Below are 20557 nucleotides of genomic sequence, written 5' to 3'. Positions count from 1 at the left end.
TCCAGGGGCTTCCTCTTACCTCTATAATAAAACATAAACCATTGTCTTTAGCTTTTAAAGGCCTACACAACATGGCTCCAACCTACCTTTCCAATATCACTAAACATCGCTTTCCCTCCCACACTCTGAGATCCAGTCAAACCATCCTTTTCTCTTCCTCACTCACAACACCCTATCTCACCAGGATTCACAGGCTTTTTAATGCCAAAGTCAATGCTCTTTCCAATGCACTAACCTGTCTCTTCTAACTCATTTACCACCTCCTCCACAAAATATTCCCTGTTTGATCTATCAGCAAAGGAATCTTTCATCTTTCTATATGCGGATCCCACCTTGAAAAGTTTAATTTGATGAATATTACCACTACTGTCAACTGACCTGTTATATCAGCTTATTAAAGTGAAAAGATGAGGGAGGAGAGAGAAGGATCTGAATGGTGATGATATTTAGGGCTTTATTGTCAAGGCAGAATAAATGTTTCCTGTTCTTTCTTTAAAAAAACAAATGCCAGCAAGGCTAGGAAAGGGAAGACAGAAAACCAGACCACCTTCTTATTTTTAGTGCTTTCCCAAGAATTTCTTTGGAGTCTTCATCTCTGATCTGATCAATGAGTAGGTCTAGCCAAGAAGAAATAGTTCCCAGAAGTAGGTTAGTTGCACAATCATATGACCCATATAGCCAACTTCTCTGACGCAATCATGCTGTAGACATTCCAAGGTCCTGATAATGAATGAGTAGGGAACTGTGTGTTTGAGTCTAACAGATAGCCCAGCTGCCTGTTGATTACATCTGCTCTATATAATGTTTTCAGCAAATCCAGCGAGTCCCAAGCGATGGTGGGGTTGTGCAACCAATGTCCAACTCTACCTTGAAGGGAGAGATTATATTTAGCCTGATCATTTTGCAAAGTTTCCCTATTTGTAATATCAAGGGCTTGTTCTCTGGTCCAAAGTACGCAAGCCATTGATTTTTTTTTTATTTCTAGGGGGAAGCATGGGCTTTCTCTCTATGATCCAGTACCTAGACAATAAAGAATTTACAGAAGCCCTGAGTTTACTATACATGTATGAGGCCCATAGTAACTAGAAGCTTTATAGCTTGACCTCAAGATCTGGAGCAAGTGGGCTATGGAAGAAGCTATGGGAACTAGTCAACCTAGGAATCTTATTCATGGAGACATGCAAGCTGGCTCATGGGCAGACATTGGTTTGAATCTTTTCCCTCTAACTGAAGAGACTCGTTCTGTTGTGCCAAGGTTGAACCCAAAGAATGTTGGAAGGTCCATCACAACTCTGACTCTGAATGAACATAGAACACAATTCACACATATTACAATATAAACCACATCCATCCTGGCTAATTCACCTTGAGTGGACACAGCCAACACCCCCAAAGCTTGATTCACCAGAGTAGGGCTATTACATGCCAAATCCAGCCATTCTCGCCCCCTCGGAGCTAGTGAAATCACTGGTTATAATCTCAGACATAAACCACATGTCAAAAGTCTCCTTCAGCTTCAGAACCTGTCTACACTGTCTAATAGAATGCATTATAAAATATCCACTATTGAGCCTATGCCACTTGTTATGATGCAGTGAAGTCCCTTTGGCTTAGGGCAGGGGTTCTTAATATTTTCTCATGTCATAGATACCCGTGGCTGTTTGGAGGAATTTATGGACCTCTTCTAAGAATGCTTTTAAATAAAGCACATAGGATTACAAAAGAAGTCAGTTATACTGAAATATAGTTTTTAAAAGTTTAAAAAAATAAAAACAATTGCATGTTTGTACATATATAACCTTTATCAAATTGCTTGCCTTCTTGTGGGGAGGGCATTTTGAACTCAAAATTGTAAAACTGAAGTTTTAAAATCGTTTTTAAGTGTAATTAGAAAAACTAAAATATTAAAATTAATCAAAAAGAAAGAAAAGTCCATGGGTCCCAGGCCAAGAACTCCTATCCTAGGGGATGCATTGAATACTTAAGAGTAGAGATTCAGGAACAACCAGCATTGCGCCAGAAACCCTGATTGCACCAGAAATCATCTTCCTTCCCAGTAAACACTGTGGGAATTAATGTGCTGAGTACGTGCTGAGTAACAGCAGAGTGTTCAACTCCAGTCATTCTGAAACCAGTTATTTCCTACCAAATACAAATACCATGACCCCGCACTGTCCCCTCTCACCCCACTGGATGCTATCAGTTCTTCGGAGGTCTTCTCTAATTGTTCCTGAAGTTTTTAGGTCTTCTGTAACTTTCTGTTGGTCAGCTTTCATGGGAATACATAACTTGGGTCCTTGTGTGAGCCAAAGGAAGGGGAGAAAGGTGCTTGTTTGGAAAACATGAAACAATATTGTCAGACGCCTGCAAGGGCCAACGTGGTGAAGAGTGAGTGCAACAACAAGACCTCCTAGGGAAAAGGGGCCTATGGTCCAAGTTACAGGCCAAAAGAAGGAGGAAACCAAAGGCCATGTCAAGTAAGAACCAGAATTTCTAAGGATGGCAAAGAGCGAACCAAAGGTGAAATCCAGAACAGTCCAGGAAGTCAGCCTGGAATCAAAAGGTCTTCAGAGGTACCACCCAGCAAAATTATAACTTGCCTGACTTTGCTACTCAAGGAGCCATTCTCTCATGGAGGCAATGGAGGAGTGCTTTCCCTGCCTACAGCTCTCATAGAGGGGTGCCTCTCCATCCCCATCCTGGCACTGCTACCCTGGTAATGCTGTGGAATCAGCCAATACCAGCTTTGCAATGATGGATACATATGGAAAGTAGTGAATTGAACATTATCTGGGGTCTAAAAATAAGAATCAGTAATACAGGGCAAACTGTCACTTGGTCCTCAATAGCAGATTTGATGGGGGGAGTGTCTGAACTACCTAGATAACTGACATGATTTGTCTGTATCATTTAATTTGAATATATATTTATAATGACTTATAGATGAAAGGAATTTATTTATAACTCAATTCAATCTTGGTGTCAAAAGACCCTCTGCAGATATTGGATCTATTAAGGAAGACAGTATCTAAGAGAGAGAAAACCAAATTGTCACATCCCTGTATGACAACACTGACAAAGGATTAGATGGGTATTTAAGTACAAGTATTTTTTGATAGAATCAAAGGAAAATTCTGATTCTTTACTTCATATTACACAAACACTAGAACTGATGACTCTGTACTTGAAATCTCCAGCTTGTCCAAATCCCTGGATTTCTAATTCATGCTATAAAGTTTGGGGCTCATCTTTATTCAAAATTAGAATGCTAATATTAATTATAATATTAAACGCAATAGAGAGGAAATGTGACACAGTGGATAAAAGAATTAAGACCTCAGAATTAAGGCAACCCAAGTCCAAAGCCCTCCTCTGACACATATGACTATGGGACCTTGTACAGATCATTTATCCTCTTAGTAAATCAGTCAGTAAGCATTTATTAAGGGCCTAGTATGTGCCAGGTACTATATTAAGCACTGGAAGCCCTTGGCTCTGAGAGTCCCAGGCAACTCTCTAAAACAAGAAGTGATATAACATTCACATAGTGCTGCTTGCAAAGTATTTTACAAATATTATCTCAGGTGATCCTCATTACAACCCTAGAAGATAATTATCCATTTTACAAATGGGGAAACTGAGACCAGATGAAGTTAAGTGACCTGCCCTGGGTTACACAGCCAATAAATGTCTCAGGCAGGATCTGAACACAGGACTTCCAAACTCTTTGACCAGTATCCTAACCTCTGCAAGTGGACCTCAAATTTCAGATTGGCCTCGGGAAGGGAAGTTCCTCACCAGTAGATCTTTACACTAGTGAAACCACAGGTCTAGCTAGACACATCAAAATTAAAATGCAAGTTCAACATTAAGATTATTTGATTCTTTTAAGGAAAATGACAATTTCATATTAACAAAAAAAATGCACAATGTTTTGGCGGCTCAAATAGCTTTTGTAAAGTATTATTTTGAATCAAGCCTAACTTGGGCAGAATAATATCCAAACAGCTGCAGTTCTTCTATTCTTTCTCTGAAATGAAACCAAGTTTAAATATTAAAGGACAGACTTAAGAACAAAACTTTCAAGTGTATGTAATGCCTTTCCCCTCCAAGGAACTCCAAAAACACCTTTTCATTTATAATTTAGCAAGCATATGGAATTTTATCTTTTCAGAATGCTTCATCATCGTGACTGTGTGACTTCTCAAGAAGGCCTGAGCAATAGAATGTCATGGGTGTCTCCATCTTAAAGATGAGCAAACTGAAAAACAAATTCATGTACTGTGCTTTCCTGATGACACATCACTTAAATGCAGGTCTAAGACATTTGCCAACTTGGCATCTCTTACAGCCTGGCATGAATACCCCCTGAGCCCATGTGCCCAGAGTCAGAAGTCAGTCCAAAGAGTCCCTAAGGATACACCCAGGAGCCTTCAGGTCAGCACTAGAAGAGATCTTAGGGGCCTTGTAGCTAGAGCCGTAACTAGTATGAGGCACATAGAGCTTTGTTCCAGGGCATAACATTTAGAGAACATTGGCAATATTTATAATCCTTCAGCAGCATAAAAACAAAACACTTAGACAGATGTAGAATGAGCTTCTCCTATAACTCTTCCCCCAAGTCTGCCTTCCTACCTCTCTCCACCAAATACAACTCAACTTTCTTGCCCCACAAAGTGTTTGTGCTACTTGTATCAACTTCAGAAATTTCTAGCATAATCCTGCCTGTATTTGCCTTCAATAAATTGATTTACCAGTAGTAAGCATTTATTAAGGGCCTTCTGTGTGCCAGGCATAGCACTACACTGGTATACCCAAAGTATTTTAATTTCCAGGCAGTTACAGGTTGAGAGGTCTCTCGGGGTTTGGAGAGCTGCCAGGGATTCTAAGAAGGCAGAGAGGGCCAGAGATGGAAGAGCCCCTAAGGGCCATTTAGTCAGCCCACCACATTTTAAGGAATAGCAGTAGAGGCCCAGGGAAATTACATGATATGCATCAGAGGCAAAATTTGAAGCCTTATATGAATGAGTTCTTCCTAAGGTCTTGTCAAGTCTCTCTTCTGAGTAGAGGATCATCCCTGAGAATGCTCTGGAACCAATCCACCAGCCATTCTGGAGGAGCCCCACCCAAAGCAGCAGCAGGTGTCCTGGGCCTTCCCACTGAACTAAAGGCTAGAAATGGAGCCTGGGCACACCATGGGGCTAGGTGCACTTCACCCTGCAGTTTGCCACTACTCAAATACTGGGCATACTTCCACCTACTGAGCATGTGCAATGTGCCCAGGACTGTGGAGTATGGAAGTTTACTTCAGTCCTGCAAGATGCCATGATTTAATCTGTGTGAATACCCCTTCCACTGAAGCAGATTATATCTCATCTTCATCTTAGTAGATGCTCAGCAAAAGTTGCTGTGACCAGAAAAAGAAGGTGGGATTCAATATGTAACCAGCTGTAAAATGGGGGTAATGATGGCAACCTCTGGAGGTCATTGTGAGGATGAAATGAGACAAACTATATGAAGAGTTTTGCGAATCTTAAAAATTCTAGCTACTAGGTGGCTAGGTGGCGCAGTGAATAGAGCACCGGCCCTAGAGTCAGGACCTGAGTTCAAATGCAGCCTCAGACACTTAACACTTACTAGCCATGTGACCTTGGGCAAGTCACTTAACCCCAACAGCCCTCCCCCCAAAAATTCTAGCTATTACTATTGTTATTCATTTTCCAATACTGCCTCTGACACATACTGGCTACATGACCCAGGACAAATCACTTCCCCTCTCATGACAACTATATAAAACCACATAAATTGCAAAGAAGATGCTGACCTTCATTGACAGAGGATTTTCCTTACCTGGGAGTTTCTTATACCTAATAAATCACAGATCCAGTATTAGAATGTGCTGGTTATGAAACAAAATGTACATGTTTCTAAATGATCATATAAATTCTGTAGCTTTTAAGCACTGCATTGGAATTTTGGTCAATTACAGAAATGGGAGAAGGTCTGTAATGAACCCAACATCACATTAACTTTTTTTATTCCCACATCACACTGTTACCTAATATTGAGCTTTCAGTATACTGAAACCCCTAAATCACCCCCTCCCCAATCTCACCACCTTTCTGTGGCTGATTTTTTTAACCTAAATATCTACTCCACAGCAAGATACTGTGCTGGGTACTAGAAATGCAAAAGATGAAAAACAACTCAGTCACCACCTAAAGAAGTGTGCCGTCTAATGGAGAGACTTCAGAGAATGGGTTTGGGCATCAGGCATGGTAGTTGACCCAGATGCCCATGACATCTATGCTCCCTTCCTGCTCCCAAATTCAATGCTTTTAATTGCTTCCCTTTGCCTGGCTGTCAGTTTCAAATTCTCTGACTCTCCCTTTGATGTTCTTACCAAATGACTGAAGCCTGTCCTAATAAGCCCACCCTTAATCCTTCACACTTGCATAATAAGCATCTTCTGTTGGTGATTTTTTTTAAATGTCTCAAGGACACCAAGGAAAGCCTTCCCAGAGGAAGTCTTTCTGTTGCTGAAGCCTCTGCAGGATTAGTTAGCTCAGGCAGACTTGGAATAAGCAGCCAAGCTTCTGCCTGTTTTTCCAGTTCTAGTCTAACTCTCCACTTTCCCCCAGGAAGCTCACTAACACTGATGTCAATCAAGAGGGTCATGCTGCTTGCAATAATCCTCAGCCATCAAGGCTTGGTGGGTCCCTTCATCCTAAACTGTTCAGCACCATGAAGAACTTCCAGTTTTGAGGATGCTTACCAGTTATCTGCATTACTTAAGTGTCCCTAGCTTTGTTTACTGCCAGGGTGTGATTCAGGCAAATCAGAAGGCAAATCACTCTTACTGAGGCACTGGACTGATCTAAACATTCTCATACAGTAAGTCAAGGTGCCTGCTTTCCACCTAGTGAATTTCAGTTGGTAGGTGAGATAAGCTAGATTCATCTTCTAGTTCCTAGGTAGAGGCCGCCATCTACTGGCCATATTCACTTGCTTGCTTTTAGACAATGTCTTTTAATCCAACAAAAAAGCCTGAAACTGGGCTGGACCTGTGATTTCACTGGTGCGGATCAGGAATGCCCTGTTTAGGAAACTCTGTGGGCCAAGGCAAGTTTGCAGGTCCTAGTCATGGAGAACGGCCTCCAGCACATGTCAGAGGCAGGACTCAAACCCAGATCTTCCAGGTTCTGAGGCGAGCTCTCTAGCCATCTGTAACCCTGCCTCTCATGCAAAATAGGTAACACGTGTTTAAGTTCATCTTGTGAGGAAAAAAGGATATTTGGAATCATCTCCACACTCAAGACTGCTGTTCAGTCGTGTCTGACTCTTCGTGACCCCGTTTGGGATTTTATTGGCAGTTACCAGAGCAGTTTGCCACTTCCTTCTCCAGCTCATTTTTGTAACTGAGGCAAACAGGGTTAAGTGACTTGCCCAGGGTCACACAGACAGTAAGTGTCTGAGGTCAGATTTGAAATCTGAACTCAGGTCTTCTGGACTCCAGGCCTGGTATTCTATCCAGCCAACCAGCAGCCTCCAATACTCAATATTCTAGTTCTATTTGAAATTTAGTATCTTTTAAAAACTATCCATCCTTACAAAACTGATCATATCTTTTGATTTGATGCTTCCATTGCTAGTACATTCTCCCAAACTGCAAAAGCAAATTGTCGATATTCATATAAGCATAAAAAGGAAGAAAAAAAGATCTATCTGTAAAAAATTATTAAGAGATGAGTTATTTGTAATAGCAAAAACCAGAAACAACCTGTATGTCCAAAAACAGAATGACTGAACCAACTGTAATACATAAATAACATTTAACGCAAATTAAATGTTATTTAGATACAACACGTGTAAAAATATAGAAAAGCAATGCAGAGTGAAATCAGAATGCCTAGAATTATGTATACACTGAATATATATGTATATATGTGCATATATATACATATATACACACAAACATGTGTTTTTAAAGTAGGGAAGCAATGTTACACAATATAAAGAGCACTATGCCTACAATTGGAGGATCTGAGTTCAAATTCTACCTGTGAGACACTTCTTATTTCTATGACTTTGGGCCAATGACCTTAAGCTTATCTTGGTTTCATCATCTGCAGGATAAGAGGGTTAGACAAGATGACCTCTGAGATCCCTTCCATTCTAGATCTATGACTGAAATATAGGAAGAAAAACTGTCTCATTTCAGATAGGCCTAGACCAAAAGCATCTCATTTGGTAGTTGTTATTTCTTTGCAAAAGGCCAACGGTTTGAACAGAATATCACTCCTCATTTAGTATGTCTGCCTGATTACTTTTGTCGATGATATAACTGGAATTTTAACAGGGCATGCACAGAGCTGTCCTTGCCTGCTTCTAGCCAATTATATGAGCTAGCTCAACATCTGGGCATTCTGGGGGTGATGACCTGTCTAGCTGCTTCTAGCTCACCACATGTGATTCAGTTCTTAAGCACTTTGGGGGTGACTAAACAATCCCTTTATGAGCCACTGAACCAGTCATGTATTCCAAGGGGATTAGATGGATCTTTGAAAAGGGGATAATGTCATCCATAACTCTTTCTTCCATCAGCCTTCCAGGTGGCATCATGTAACCCACACAGTATTAACTTTTCCAACATGATAGCTAGAGCTGAGGGTCAGCACAGTGAGCTTGGTCACCTCTTCTGCTTTATGATTCTGAGGGGATTTGTGCCTGATCATAGGTGACTGAACAGCAATACCAAGATGGAGATATCCTGCCTTGGAGGCAACCTTCTGAATGGGAAAGGTCTGGAGCTACTGAGTTCCTTGATCAGAGCTGAGCAATGGCGAGGGGGAGTTTTTACAGTGGAGGAGAAGACTCCTGGCAAGATAATAAGGTCAAGCCCAGGTCTGGTTTGCCAGAAGACCTGGACCTAAAGTTGTTTGGACAGTAGAGAGACAAGAGGAAATATAATATCTAACTCAGCAGTCCTGCAAACAGTTTCATTTTCTGATTTTTAAGTCTCAGCCTCCCAGAAGAGCACTGTTGTGGTTCACATGTCTTTAGGTCACATCTGACATTTCATAACCTCTTTTGGGGTTTTCTTGGCAAAGATATTGGAGTGGTTTGCCATTTCCTTCTCTAGCTCATTTTACTGACGAGGAACTGAGGCAAATAAGGTTAAATGACTTGCACAAGATCACATAGCTTGTAACTATCTGAAACCACATTTGAACTTGGGAAGACAGTCTTACTGATTCCAGGGCCAATACTATGTCCACTGTGCCACCTGGCTGCCCAGTAACAGAGTATAACAGACTTTTAACATTAGGTTCTGCTTGATGGATTTTCTGTCACGGAAGCTCTTGAGACAATTTGTATTAAGCATTTCTTTTGTATGTAGGAAATAGTTCCCCATACCTCACTTTATAGATAGCTAGGTGGTACAGTGGATAGAGTGTCATGACTAGAGTCAGGAAGACCTGAGTTCAAACCCAGTTTCAGATACTTACTAATTTTGTGACCTTGTATAAGTCACTTAACCCCAATTGTCTGGAAAAAAAAAACCCCAACAACAACCCAACTCTATGCAAATCTTAAAGCACTCTATAAAAGCTAGATGACTTACTAAGTACCTTGGAGGGAACTCTTGTTTTGGTACATGTCAGACCAGGATAGTAGGATCACAGGTTTTGAATTGGAAAGGATCATCTTGTACAACCTCCTTGTTTTATAGATGGGGAAACTGAGGACCAAAAAATTATTTGCCCAAGGTCAGAAAGTGGCAGAGTCAGTATTTGAACCCAGGCTCTCTGACTTCAGATACTGGGAACTAAAATGGAGCCTACTTAACATAGCACAGCATAGCCTGAAAATAGTAGGGAAAGCCAAGGACTTCATTTCTACTGCTAGTATATCTAGAAGAGCACCATGTTCACAGAGACTGTCAATAAATATTTGTGGAATGAATGAATGAATGAGTAGACAGATGGATGTAGTGCTGATCTGACAGGTTTCTCTGGGACAAGCCTGATTTCAAGAAAAGACAGCATATTTTTACCAAAGCTTTGCAAAAGGATTAGGTTTTATCAGCCCATATGTCTCATTTTGTGGTTGGAAAATACAGTCCCTGCATATAGTTTCACCTCTAGGGATCTGAAGGCAACCTTGGACATTTTCCCATTTGCTCTCTCTCACCTCATTTTCAACTCTTGGAACCCTCTCTCCTTCAGTCAAGATTCAGCTGGAAAACCACAGCTTTTTAAGAGGCCTTTACTGATTCCTTCAGATGTTAGTGCCCCTACCCAGTGTATTTTTATTTCTTTATTTTTAATATTTTACTTTTCCCAATTACTTGCAAAGACAATTTGTAATATTCATTTTTTTAATTTTGAGTTCCAAATTTTCTTCCTGCCTCCCTCACTTCCCCACTCCCTGAGATGCTAAGCAGTTTGAAATAGGTTATATACATGTGCAATCATGCAAAACATATTGCCATATTAGTCATATTGTGAAAGAAGACAGGTCAAAAGGGAAAAATATGAAAAAAATAAAGAAAATGAAAATAGTTTGCTTCAATCTACATTCAGATCCACATTGTTTTTCTGGAGGTGGATAGCAATTCCTTTGGAATTGTCTTGGATCATTGTATTGCTGAGAATAGCTAAGTCATTCATAGTTGATCACCATACAAGGTGGGCACAGTGGATGAAGCACCAACCCTGGAGTCAGGAGGACTTTGAGTTCAAATCCAACCTCAAACACTTGACACTTACTAGCTGTGTGACCCTGAGTAAGTCACTTAACCCCAATTGCCAATATTGCTATTACGGTGCTATGTGGTTTTAAAATATCCTATATTAACTAGTCTGCAAATATGCTGTACAATAACCACTACCACCATTAAATGTAATCTCCTTGAGGGCAGAAATTGCTTCACTTTTTGCATTCATGTTCTTTCCATGCTATCTGGCACATTGTAAGTACTTAAATGTTTGTTGATTGATTGGTTAATCAATTAAAGACAAATCTGGCACATTGTAAGTACTTAAATGTTTGTTGATTGATTGGTTAATTAATTAAAGACAATCTTGCTACATACTCAAGAAAGCAAAAATAAGCCTCCTCCAAATGCTCCCCAAAATTCACAGAGAGGAGAAAATTCAATTCTGTTCTGTTCACCAAGTATTTATTAAGCACTTTCTCTGTATCCAGAATGGTACTAAGTGCTAGGGATTAAAAGAAACACTCTCTATCCTCATGGAGTTTACATTCTATTGGGAGGAACACAGCATGTATACATATAAGGAAGTCAAAATATATACAGTCATTTTCAGAATTTCCAAAGGGGAGTGGGGTACTTGTGGGTCTAATATGAAGGATTCAGTCATTTGTTAATAACAGAACTGGGGGTTCCAGAGGGCACAACAGAAGGGTAGAGTCAGAGGGATAGGTCTGAGATAGATGGGCATAATAGAGCAAGGAGGTGTAGAGAAGGGAACTTTGGTCTTGGTGACTTATGACTCAAAAGTATGAAATCTTGAATGGAGCCATTCTCTAATGGCTTATACTCATAAAATTTACTCTATTCTCCTGCTTAGTCCAAACAATCTCTTTCATTCTCCGCTTCACCGTGGGAATGTTAGATGACTTTCCCAGATGTGAAAGTGAAAATGGCCTTTGTTCTTGTCCCTGACACCTGCTTATGTCAGGTGAGGAGGGGGAATCGGGCAATGGCCTTTTGGAGTTTTAACCCATCAGTGTGGAGCAGGCATCTTCCTTTGGGGTTAGGTTTGGTTTTTAGTCTGAATAGTCTAGCAAACAGTCTTCTAAGAATGTCATAGCGGTTGGTTTTGTTCTCCTCCCACTTGCCCCATGCCGGCTGACATCCTTTTTCAGGGTGCATGAACAAGGAGAGCATTTAGCATTCAGCTGTGTGCTTGAGGGAAGCACTGGTTTGACTTCCACCAGTAGTAAGCCTGTGCTACTCATTACATCAGGGTAAACTTGCCCCCAGATGAGCAGAGAACTGGGCTAATTATGTTTAAGTCCTTGTGTGTCTTTGTTTGGTAGAGGGGCCTCCAGGTCTTAGAATATGTAAAGCTTTTGAAAGAAAAGTGCCCCCCCACACACACACAAAGAAGAAAATGGATAAGGCACCAACTAAGGCAAGGAACAAGGGTAAGAGATGTGTCCTTTAAGGCAGTTACTTTGATCCACATATATAGTCAAATTACATACAAGCTTGTTGAGTTTTGCCTTAAATTATCTGATTGGGCTGTCTTTATTAATGGTTAGAGTAAAAGTTGGAATCAAGATGAACTGGATTCAAGTTCTACCTTTGATGCCTACTCTCAGGGCAAATCACTGAACCTCTAAGTGCCCCTCAGAGCCTCTTAATTGCAGAATATTCCCTGATCTGTATTAGTGGAGATAGCATTTTTATGAGAATTTACTGCACCAATAAAATCACAGATATGGTGGTTTTTTTAAACAGTCAAGCACTAGATGATAACCCAATCTCCACCCTTATGGTCCCAGCAAAACAGAGCCAAATGTGATGCCAAGGGAGAGCTCTGGTTCACCTTTTGACTCCTCTCCTTTCACTTTTCTTGACACATCGTAATGGTCATGGGAATTTGAAGATCTTCCCTGCCCCTTAATAAGCCTAAGGGAATCTGAAGATGTTCCCTGCTGTGAAAATAAACTCTGTCCCCTAATAGGCTGAATGTAATCACATGGAGCCTGTGGTGGGAGGAGTTTGCTGAAGGGTGGAACAGAGCCCACCCAACAGGAGAAGCCTGCTTAGGGAAGGCTTGTTGTTCAGAAAGGTCCACACCTTGTAACTGTAATTAGGCAGTGGGTCACAAGGGCTGTGATGTTCTCTGACCCTGGAGATGGCTATATATATATATATATATATACCCTGAGGTGAGGTTTTGCTTTGGGGGCTCAATGATGGGAAGAGGTGTGTGATTTGACCAGATGAAACTCTGGGTAGCCAGTGAGCCCCTCCCTCCCCCCCAAGTTTGAAAACCCAGATATTGGTGCTTCTCTCTCTGATAACTAACTGTATGGATGTAATGGTCAGACAGCTAGAAGCCCTGTCTGCTGAACTGTTATTTTCTCTGTCTCTTTCTTTTTGTCTTCTTGTAACTTCTGTTTGTATTTTCTGAAGTTCAGGGTGCTGACTTTTCCCCCTGAACTAGGTAAATGATATATGTTTGGTTAAAGTAAGATTGCTAACCCTTTTTCAGTTGCTTTCCTTTAGAAAAGCAGATCAAAGAACCTGTGCTAGCAGCCATCCTGGGTATGCTAGGGTGCTTGTTGTTACACACATTCATCAATGTGACAAGGTAAAGTCATTTTTTAATCTGCAGCATTAAACACTGGATATGATGCAACATTCCTGCTTTCAGGGAATTTGTAAGAAACTCCAGTCTGAAGGTATCTAATGAGAGGTAGGATTAAGAGGCTTGGTGATGTATACAAAGAGTGTATAATGAGACACTTAAAAGAAAGAGTGAGTAATGAGATGCTTAAGTGGAAGTATTATAATGAGTCGTGTGTAGTGAAGTCAGGAGGGAATAAAAGAGGGTAAAGAGAGCCCAGAAATATAGACGTTAAAATTGGGAAAGGATCTCAAGGCAGAATCTGGCCATCCTTAGGCCACTAAGGTATCAGATATGAATGGAAAAGAGTAAAGAGATATGTATTTTTAAGGGTTATACTGACAAGCATTAAACACAGCCTTTTTTTTAGTAATGTGTCCAAATTTTCTTTCCACATTTTAAGAGGGACAAGAAAAATACGAAAATGGAGAAAATAAAGGAGAGTTAAATTAATAATGAAAAACTGAAGGATCCAGGGTATTCAGTCTGATAAAGAAAAAATGAGGAAAGACCCCATATCCTAAATGGTTCCTTAATGACCTGGTATATGCATAAACCTAAGTCCTCAATATTCCAAGGGAATGATTTAGATATGGAAGAACTTGGATGAGGTGGAGAAGGAAAGAATAAGGAACCTCAAACAGAGTCGAGAATAATCGGACAGGAGCAAAATGACGGCACAACAATTTTGGAAAAGGAGGACACTCGCAGGTGGGAATGGAATGGGGATCAGTAAAGGCTCCAGAGAGATAGTGACACTCAAGCTATCTTAAAGCCAGGCAGATTGGCAGATTAGTCTCAGGAGGGCCTAGGCTAAACATATGGAACTCCAGAGTCTCCAAAGTTCTTTCCAGCTCTCAATTTATCCTCCTATGATCTCACTGTCACTCCATGATCTCATAGTTACGACTTGGACATCTCTGAGCTTGTCAGTATCCTCTTCTGTAAAACAGGCATAACAATACATGGAGTGTGTGTGTGTGTGTGTGTGTTCATTTGTGTCTGGCTCTTTGTGACCCCATTTGGCGTTTTCTTAGCAAAGTTACCGGAGTGGTTTGCCTTTTCCTCCTCCAGGCCATTTTACAGATGAAGAAACTGAGGCAAAGTTACGTTACTTGCACAGATCATGTAGCTGCTAAGTGTCTAAGGCAGGATTTAAACTCAGATCTTCCTTATCCACTGCAACACCTAGCTGCTCCAATAACTGTAATAACTATCCTCAAAAGAGCTGTGAAGTAGAAATAAGGAAATGTTCTGTAGGGACAGCATCTGGAAAGAGCCAACACCTTGGAGTTAGAGCACCTGACTTTAAATCAAAATAAGACTTTCCACCTGTGTAAGGTTGGCCATATCCCTTTAACTTCCTAGGTTTCACTTTCTTCATCTATAAAACAGAGAAGGCTTGATGAGATGACCTCTAGGGAGCCTTCTAGCCCAGCATTTATGGTCCTATGATAAGGAGCTCTTAGTGTCCTTTTCTATAAAACGGAGAAAAGAATATCTCTAGTATCTGTTGTCATCAAATGAGATACCATGTATAGTGTTTTGCAAACCTTAAAATGATACATAAATGCTAATTATTATTACCTATGTAGCAGAGGTTTTATGAGACACAAATAATACATTGTTTATTAATAATAAATGTTTGTTATTATCTTAGAGAGCTGTGTGACCTGGGACAGTCACTTAACTTCTGGGTGCTCTGGGGAAGACTCTAAATGGCAGAGAAGGTGCCAGTCTGCATTGGAAGAGCAAGTCCTTCACCAGATCTGGTCCCAGTGTACTAAAACATCTGGCTTCAGTGTAGTGAAAGCAGAGGTCCATCTTAAAAAAACTAAAGAAGAACCACACCTCATCTTCTATTCAATGACTTCAATCCAATTTATACTGCCATGAGTTAATTGGAATTAAAAACAGATGTCCATGAGGAATTGTTGACTTTCTATGCCAGATGCCAACTTCTCTTGTGGACTACTTCCTCTTTCACTCAGGGAAATTGTTTTAGGCAAGTTGTTGTATTTTTTTTTTAATATAGACTTGACTAACACCAACAAACACGAATATTTCCATAAACAAAGAACTGTCAATGAGAAAACCTTGGGTTCCAGCACTGGCCTTTGAAGCCTCCTCCTTGTTCCACTTTTTACCTGGGTGAGATTGGTCAAGTTACTCCATCTCTTTGGGTCTCAGTTTCTTCAACTGTAAAATGTGGTTGGGTGAGAACTGCAAATGAAACTGTGGATCACTTTTTGGAGGAGAGGAATATGTATGACATTTAACACAATAGGGATGACACTCCTGCTTGTCTGTGGACCCTTCTGAACTTTCTTCTGCTCTCTGCTCTATAATTTGAATGTTTCACTAACTAGTCTTTCTCTTTTTGCAATGCTATTACTAACCCCTTCATCTGCATCCCCTGCATCTTTCCCCATAAAAAAATTAAACCTCTTCCTTGTAACAAGGATAGTCAAGCAAAACAAATATTTTCCAGATTTGTGCACTGGCCATCTCTGAGAATGTATGTCCTTTCTGCACCTATATTGTTCGGTCGTTTGATTCGTGTCTGACTCTTTGTGACCCCGTTTGGAGTTTTCTTGGCAGAGATAATGGAGTACTTTACTGTTTTCTTCTCCAGCTCATGCACAGATGAGGAACTGAGGACAATAGAGTCAAGTGACTTGCCCAGGGTCACACAGCTAGTAAGTGTATGAGGTCAAATTTGAACTCATGAAGATGATTCTTCCTGACTCTACACCCAGTGCTCTCTATCCACTGTGCCACCAACTGCCCCAAACTAATTCCCTACCATAAAATTTTGTGGATATTCATAGACCCTTTCACTTGGAGGGACTTGAGAAATCATGTAATCTAGTTTCCCTCTTGATGTTAGTGTTGGCCAGCAAAGATCACCATGTCTGACTCAAATTCACTATTGTTCCAGTGGTTTCTCAGAGAGGCCAGGATTCAGCCAATTGTGGATAAACTGTCTTAAGAAACCACTGGGAGCCAGGGAAAGAGAAAGGCTACAGCCCTCCCCATCTTAGAGTTAGTCTCTTCTGCCACTTATAGTGGCAACCACACTGGCATATCCAGGATGACTGCTAGCACAGGTTCCTAGATCTGCTTTACGAGGAAAGATAGCTGTAAGGAGTCCATAATCTTGTTTAACTACATTCATTAGTTCAGGGGAAAAATCAGCACCCTGAACTTCAGAGAAAATCCAAACAAAGAAAAGAGAGAAAATACAAGCAGAGAAATAAAGACCAACAGAGAGGGCTTCTAATTATCTGAGAAATCAGCAGATATCAACAGACAAATCCAATTGTCTGACCAAGGCAATACATACATAGTTATCAGAGAGAGAAGCACCAACATCTGGGTTTTTCAAAGCCAGGGGGCTCCTTAATGGCTACTCAGAGTCCCATCTGGTCAAAGCACAAGAACATTCTTCCAATGAATGAGCCTCAAAGCAAAATGTTAACCTCAGAGTATGTATACCCTTTTTAGAGCCAGAGAACATCACAACCCTCATGACTCAGTGCCTAATTAGAAATTAACAAAAGTTGTGAAAGACTTCCTACAAGCAAGCCTCCCCTAAGCAAGCTTGCCTTAAGGAGCTCCACATGAGTCCTATTAATGCGTGGGAAAGATCCTTATATCTTGTTAACAGTACACCACTCTACTCCTATGTTGCTCTCTCTTTCTCTCTCTCTCCAATTCCCATCTGGTTCCTCTCCAGAAAGGGCCTGAACTCCTAACATACCTTATGTCTCAGCTATCCAAGTATGATCCCATGATAAGTCCTTATTTTAATCCTTGGAAAAAATTCAGCTCCCAGGGTCTTGGAATCCAGCCTTGCCGAAAGGGCATTACAGAAGAATGTTCTCTACCATATCTAACAGGTGATCATGTTCAAAGTAAAAGAAAAAAGGGAATTATTGAAAGATCAGGACTGCTTTCTCCATATATAAAAGATTTGCAATCGTATTCAGTAATTCACCTATCACTTAGTAGGTTAAGTCCAAGGAAGCTGAGATACAGAGAAGCTAATTGACTTACACAGGGTGATACAACAAGTCTCAGAGATGGACTTTATACCTATGTCTTCCTGATTTCAAAAACCATGCCAACACAGTATTTCATTGAAAAATGAATTTAGTTTAGTAGCTGCTGGACGGCCAGCTCCAGAACTCAGTTATGATGACAGCCATTGCTTGTCTCACCTTGCCCCCAAAAGATTTCAGCAGGGCTTAGATACATTTTCTCTATTTTTGGAGGGACATAAGTGGGGGGAAAATACCTGTTCTACTTAGAAGAAAATATAGAGTGAAAGGAATAGAAGGTAAACAAGGTGTACGATTCTAGGGAACTGAGATCATAGCTTGGAAGGAACCTCAGTGAACCTCTTCAGGGGTGAGGAACCTTTGGCCTCGAGGCCACATGTGGCCCTCTAGGTCCTCAAATGTGGCCCTTCAATTGAATCCAAACTTCTTAGAACAAATCCCCTTAATAAAAAGATTTGTTCTGTGACCAACCCTCCTCCCATCCTTTGGCAAATAAGGAAACTTAAGCCCTGAGAGTTTATATGACTTTTCCAGGTCACAGTGATGATAAGTAACTGAGCTGGGATTTAAACTTTGGTCCCCAGATTCCAAATCCATTCTTTTCCCAGATGATACAGTGTTTTAAGGTTCAAAGTTATTGTTCAGTCATTTTTCAGTCGTGTCCAACTCTTTGTGACCCTGTTTGGGTTTTTTGGGGCAAAGATATTGGAGTGGCTTGCCATTTCCTTCTCTGAGTTATTTTACAGATGCAGAAACTGAAGCAGAGTTAAGTGACTTGCTCAGGGTCACACAACGGCTAAGTGTCTGGGGCCAGACTGGAACTCAGGAAGATGAGTCATCCTAACTCCAGGCTCACACTCTATCCACTTCACCACCTAAGCTTTGACAAGTGCTTTACAATATCTCATTTTATCTTCACAACAATCCTGGGAGGTTGGTATTATTATGCCCATTTTCCAGATGAGGAAACTGAGGCAAACAGAAATTAAGTGACTTGTCCAAAATCACAAAATGATTTTTAACTCAAGTCTTCAGGATTCCATATTTTGAGCTCCATCTACCATACCACCTAGCTGCCTCTGATTTGTATCACACAAGAAATTATTGAGACAGACTAGAAATAAGCTAGGACACTCAGGTCCCAAAAGGCCACTTTCTGTGATTGAAGCAACACAGATGGGATTACCTGTCTACAGGAACCTTCACAGTTACTTACTTAACTTATACTTTAATGTTTCCAGGACCTCTACTTTCATTAGTGTAAGTACTCTCTCTACTGACTCAGAATGAGACCCCTTATAACTCTGTTCATTAGGCCCATTCTTAAAGTCATTCCAGACTAGTGTCCTGCAGAGACAAGGCAGAAGACGGGTCCATTGCACACTGCCCTGGTCAGCCCACCTCAGGAACATTAGGTTTGGCTCTGGGCACTTTGTGCTAAGTGAAAACCATGCTAAGATAGCAGGCATTCAGAGGAGAATGGCCAGATTGGCCACAACCCTTGAGATAATGCCTTACTGCAGGGGTTCTCAAAGTGTGCTCTAGGGATGGCTGTGGGCTCCAGGAACTCTTTCAGGGGGTCTGTGAGGTCATAACTATTTTAATTTCTGATATGGTAAATATCAATAGACATAACCCACATGAACAAAAGTTCTTTGGGAGGTCTTCAATAAATTTTTACTGTATAAAGGGGTCCCAAGACCAAAAAGTTTGAAAACTTACAAGAATTGTTTGAAAGAAATGGGGATCCTTAACCTGGAGAAGGGGTGGAGGATGTCAGCAAACTATTTATCTTCAAAATACTCAAAGGGCTGTCATATGAAAGAGAGATTGGCTTTCCAGGCAATGATACCACAGGGCCAAGCTAGCAACCATGGGTGAAAGTTACAAAGGGGCAGGTTCAGGCACTTTGTAAGGACAGACTTCCTAAGATCTATCCCACAGTAGAGCTTAATGCTTTTGGGAAATAGTGGCTCCCCCCTCGTAAGAGGCCTTTGAGATATGGCTGAAAGACCACTTATTTACTGAGAATGATGTAGAGAGCATTCTTGCTCAGTTATAGGTTGGTCAAGATAACTTTTGAAGTCAAGTTCCTGTTAATGAGATATTGTGATGTGTAGTTCGAACTCCTAGGGACACAGCCTTTAAGAAATCAAAATCACTTCCATGAAAAGAGAAGGCATCAGGATAGATTCCAATGAAATCATGACCCTTTAAAAAATTTCTGCCTAATGTTACATATTTGGACTCTTTCAACCAAGAGTAGCTCCCAGAACTAGTCCTAATAGCCAAGCATAAAGTAAGTCAGCTTCTTACTTTATCAGTGAATAACTGGATAAAATGAAATATGATAAATAAAGGGCTCCACATTCCAAAAACATGGAAGACCTCCAAGATAGGAAAAACAAGATTCTTCTGCTTGTCCAAACATCCTTAGTGAGAGACGAGTTCAGCCTCCCAATAATCTTGCCAACTATATCAATTCAAATGATAGTGTCAAATTATTTATAGAAATCCAGTCATTTCCTGCCATCATAAAGATTTCTATGTATCACAAGATTTCTATGCAGAACAAAAATTAACTAATTAACTCAGACTTCCACCCTGCCAAGTTTAGGATGAAAATTAGAGCCTTGCCTAAATGGTTAAGAAAGTACAAAAGAAGCTTTGATTGATTTTACTCTTCATTGTCACTTCTTTGAAAATACCCAGTAAGAAGTAAAGAGCCAACACATTAGTGGGCCATCACCACCGTGGACAAAGTCCTGGGTTATTCTTTCGATGTACTTGGTGCTGACCCAAATATCCCTGGAGAAGGAAGAAGGGAAAATGGCAAGTGGGTGTGCCCCTGCTCCATTCAGATGATCATGGAGGCCATTTGGGTAGTTTCACTCCACCCCAAATGGCTGCCAGGGCAATTTTTCTAAAGTATAGTTCTGATCATGTCACTTACTGCTCAGGAAGCTCCAAATGTTCCCTATTACCCCAGTATCAAATAGAAAGTCCTTGGCTTATCATTTAGAGCTCTTCATAAGCTGTACCCTTCCAACATTTTTAGTCTTATTACACTATCCTTCCCTCCACACTCTATGATTCAACTACAGT

General features: G+C 40.7%; 1 protein-coding gene across 1 annotated transcript in view; it reads left to right on the top strand.

The window, feature by feature from the left end:
• The window catches only part of ACP3 (acid phosphatase 3), an 84506-nt gene extending 69385 nt beyond the window's left edge, over nucleotides 1-15121 (top strand). The window contains exon 10 of the mRNA XM_069088384.1: nucleotides 15049-15121. Within this exon, the coding sequence (XP_068944485.1) occupies nucleotides 15049-15106 (58 nt within the window). The 3' untranslated portion in view covers nucleotides 15107-15121. The remainder of the gene's footprint in view (nucleotides 1-15048) is intronic.
• Nucleotides 15122-20557: the final 5436 nt, after the last annotated feature.

The sequence above is a fragment of the Petaurus breviceps genome, unplaced genomic scaffold, assembly GCF_028583685.1.
Source record: "Petaurus breviceps papuanus isolate PSGF00001 unplaced genomic scaffold, PetGlider_PUasm1.0 185, whole genome shotgun sequence".
NCBI classification, from domain to species: domain Eukaryota; kingdom Metazoa; phylum Chordata; class Mammalia; order Diprotodontia; family Petauridae; genus Petaurus; species Petaurus breviceps.
This window is presented reverse-complemented; position numbering and strand designations above follow the sequence as displayed.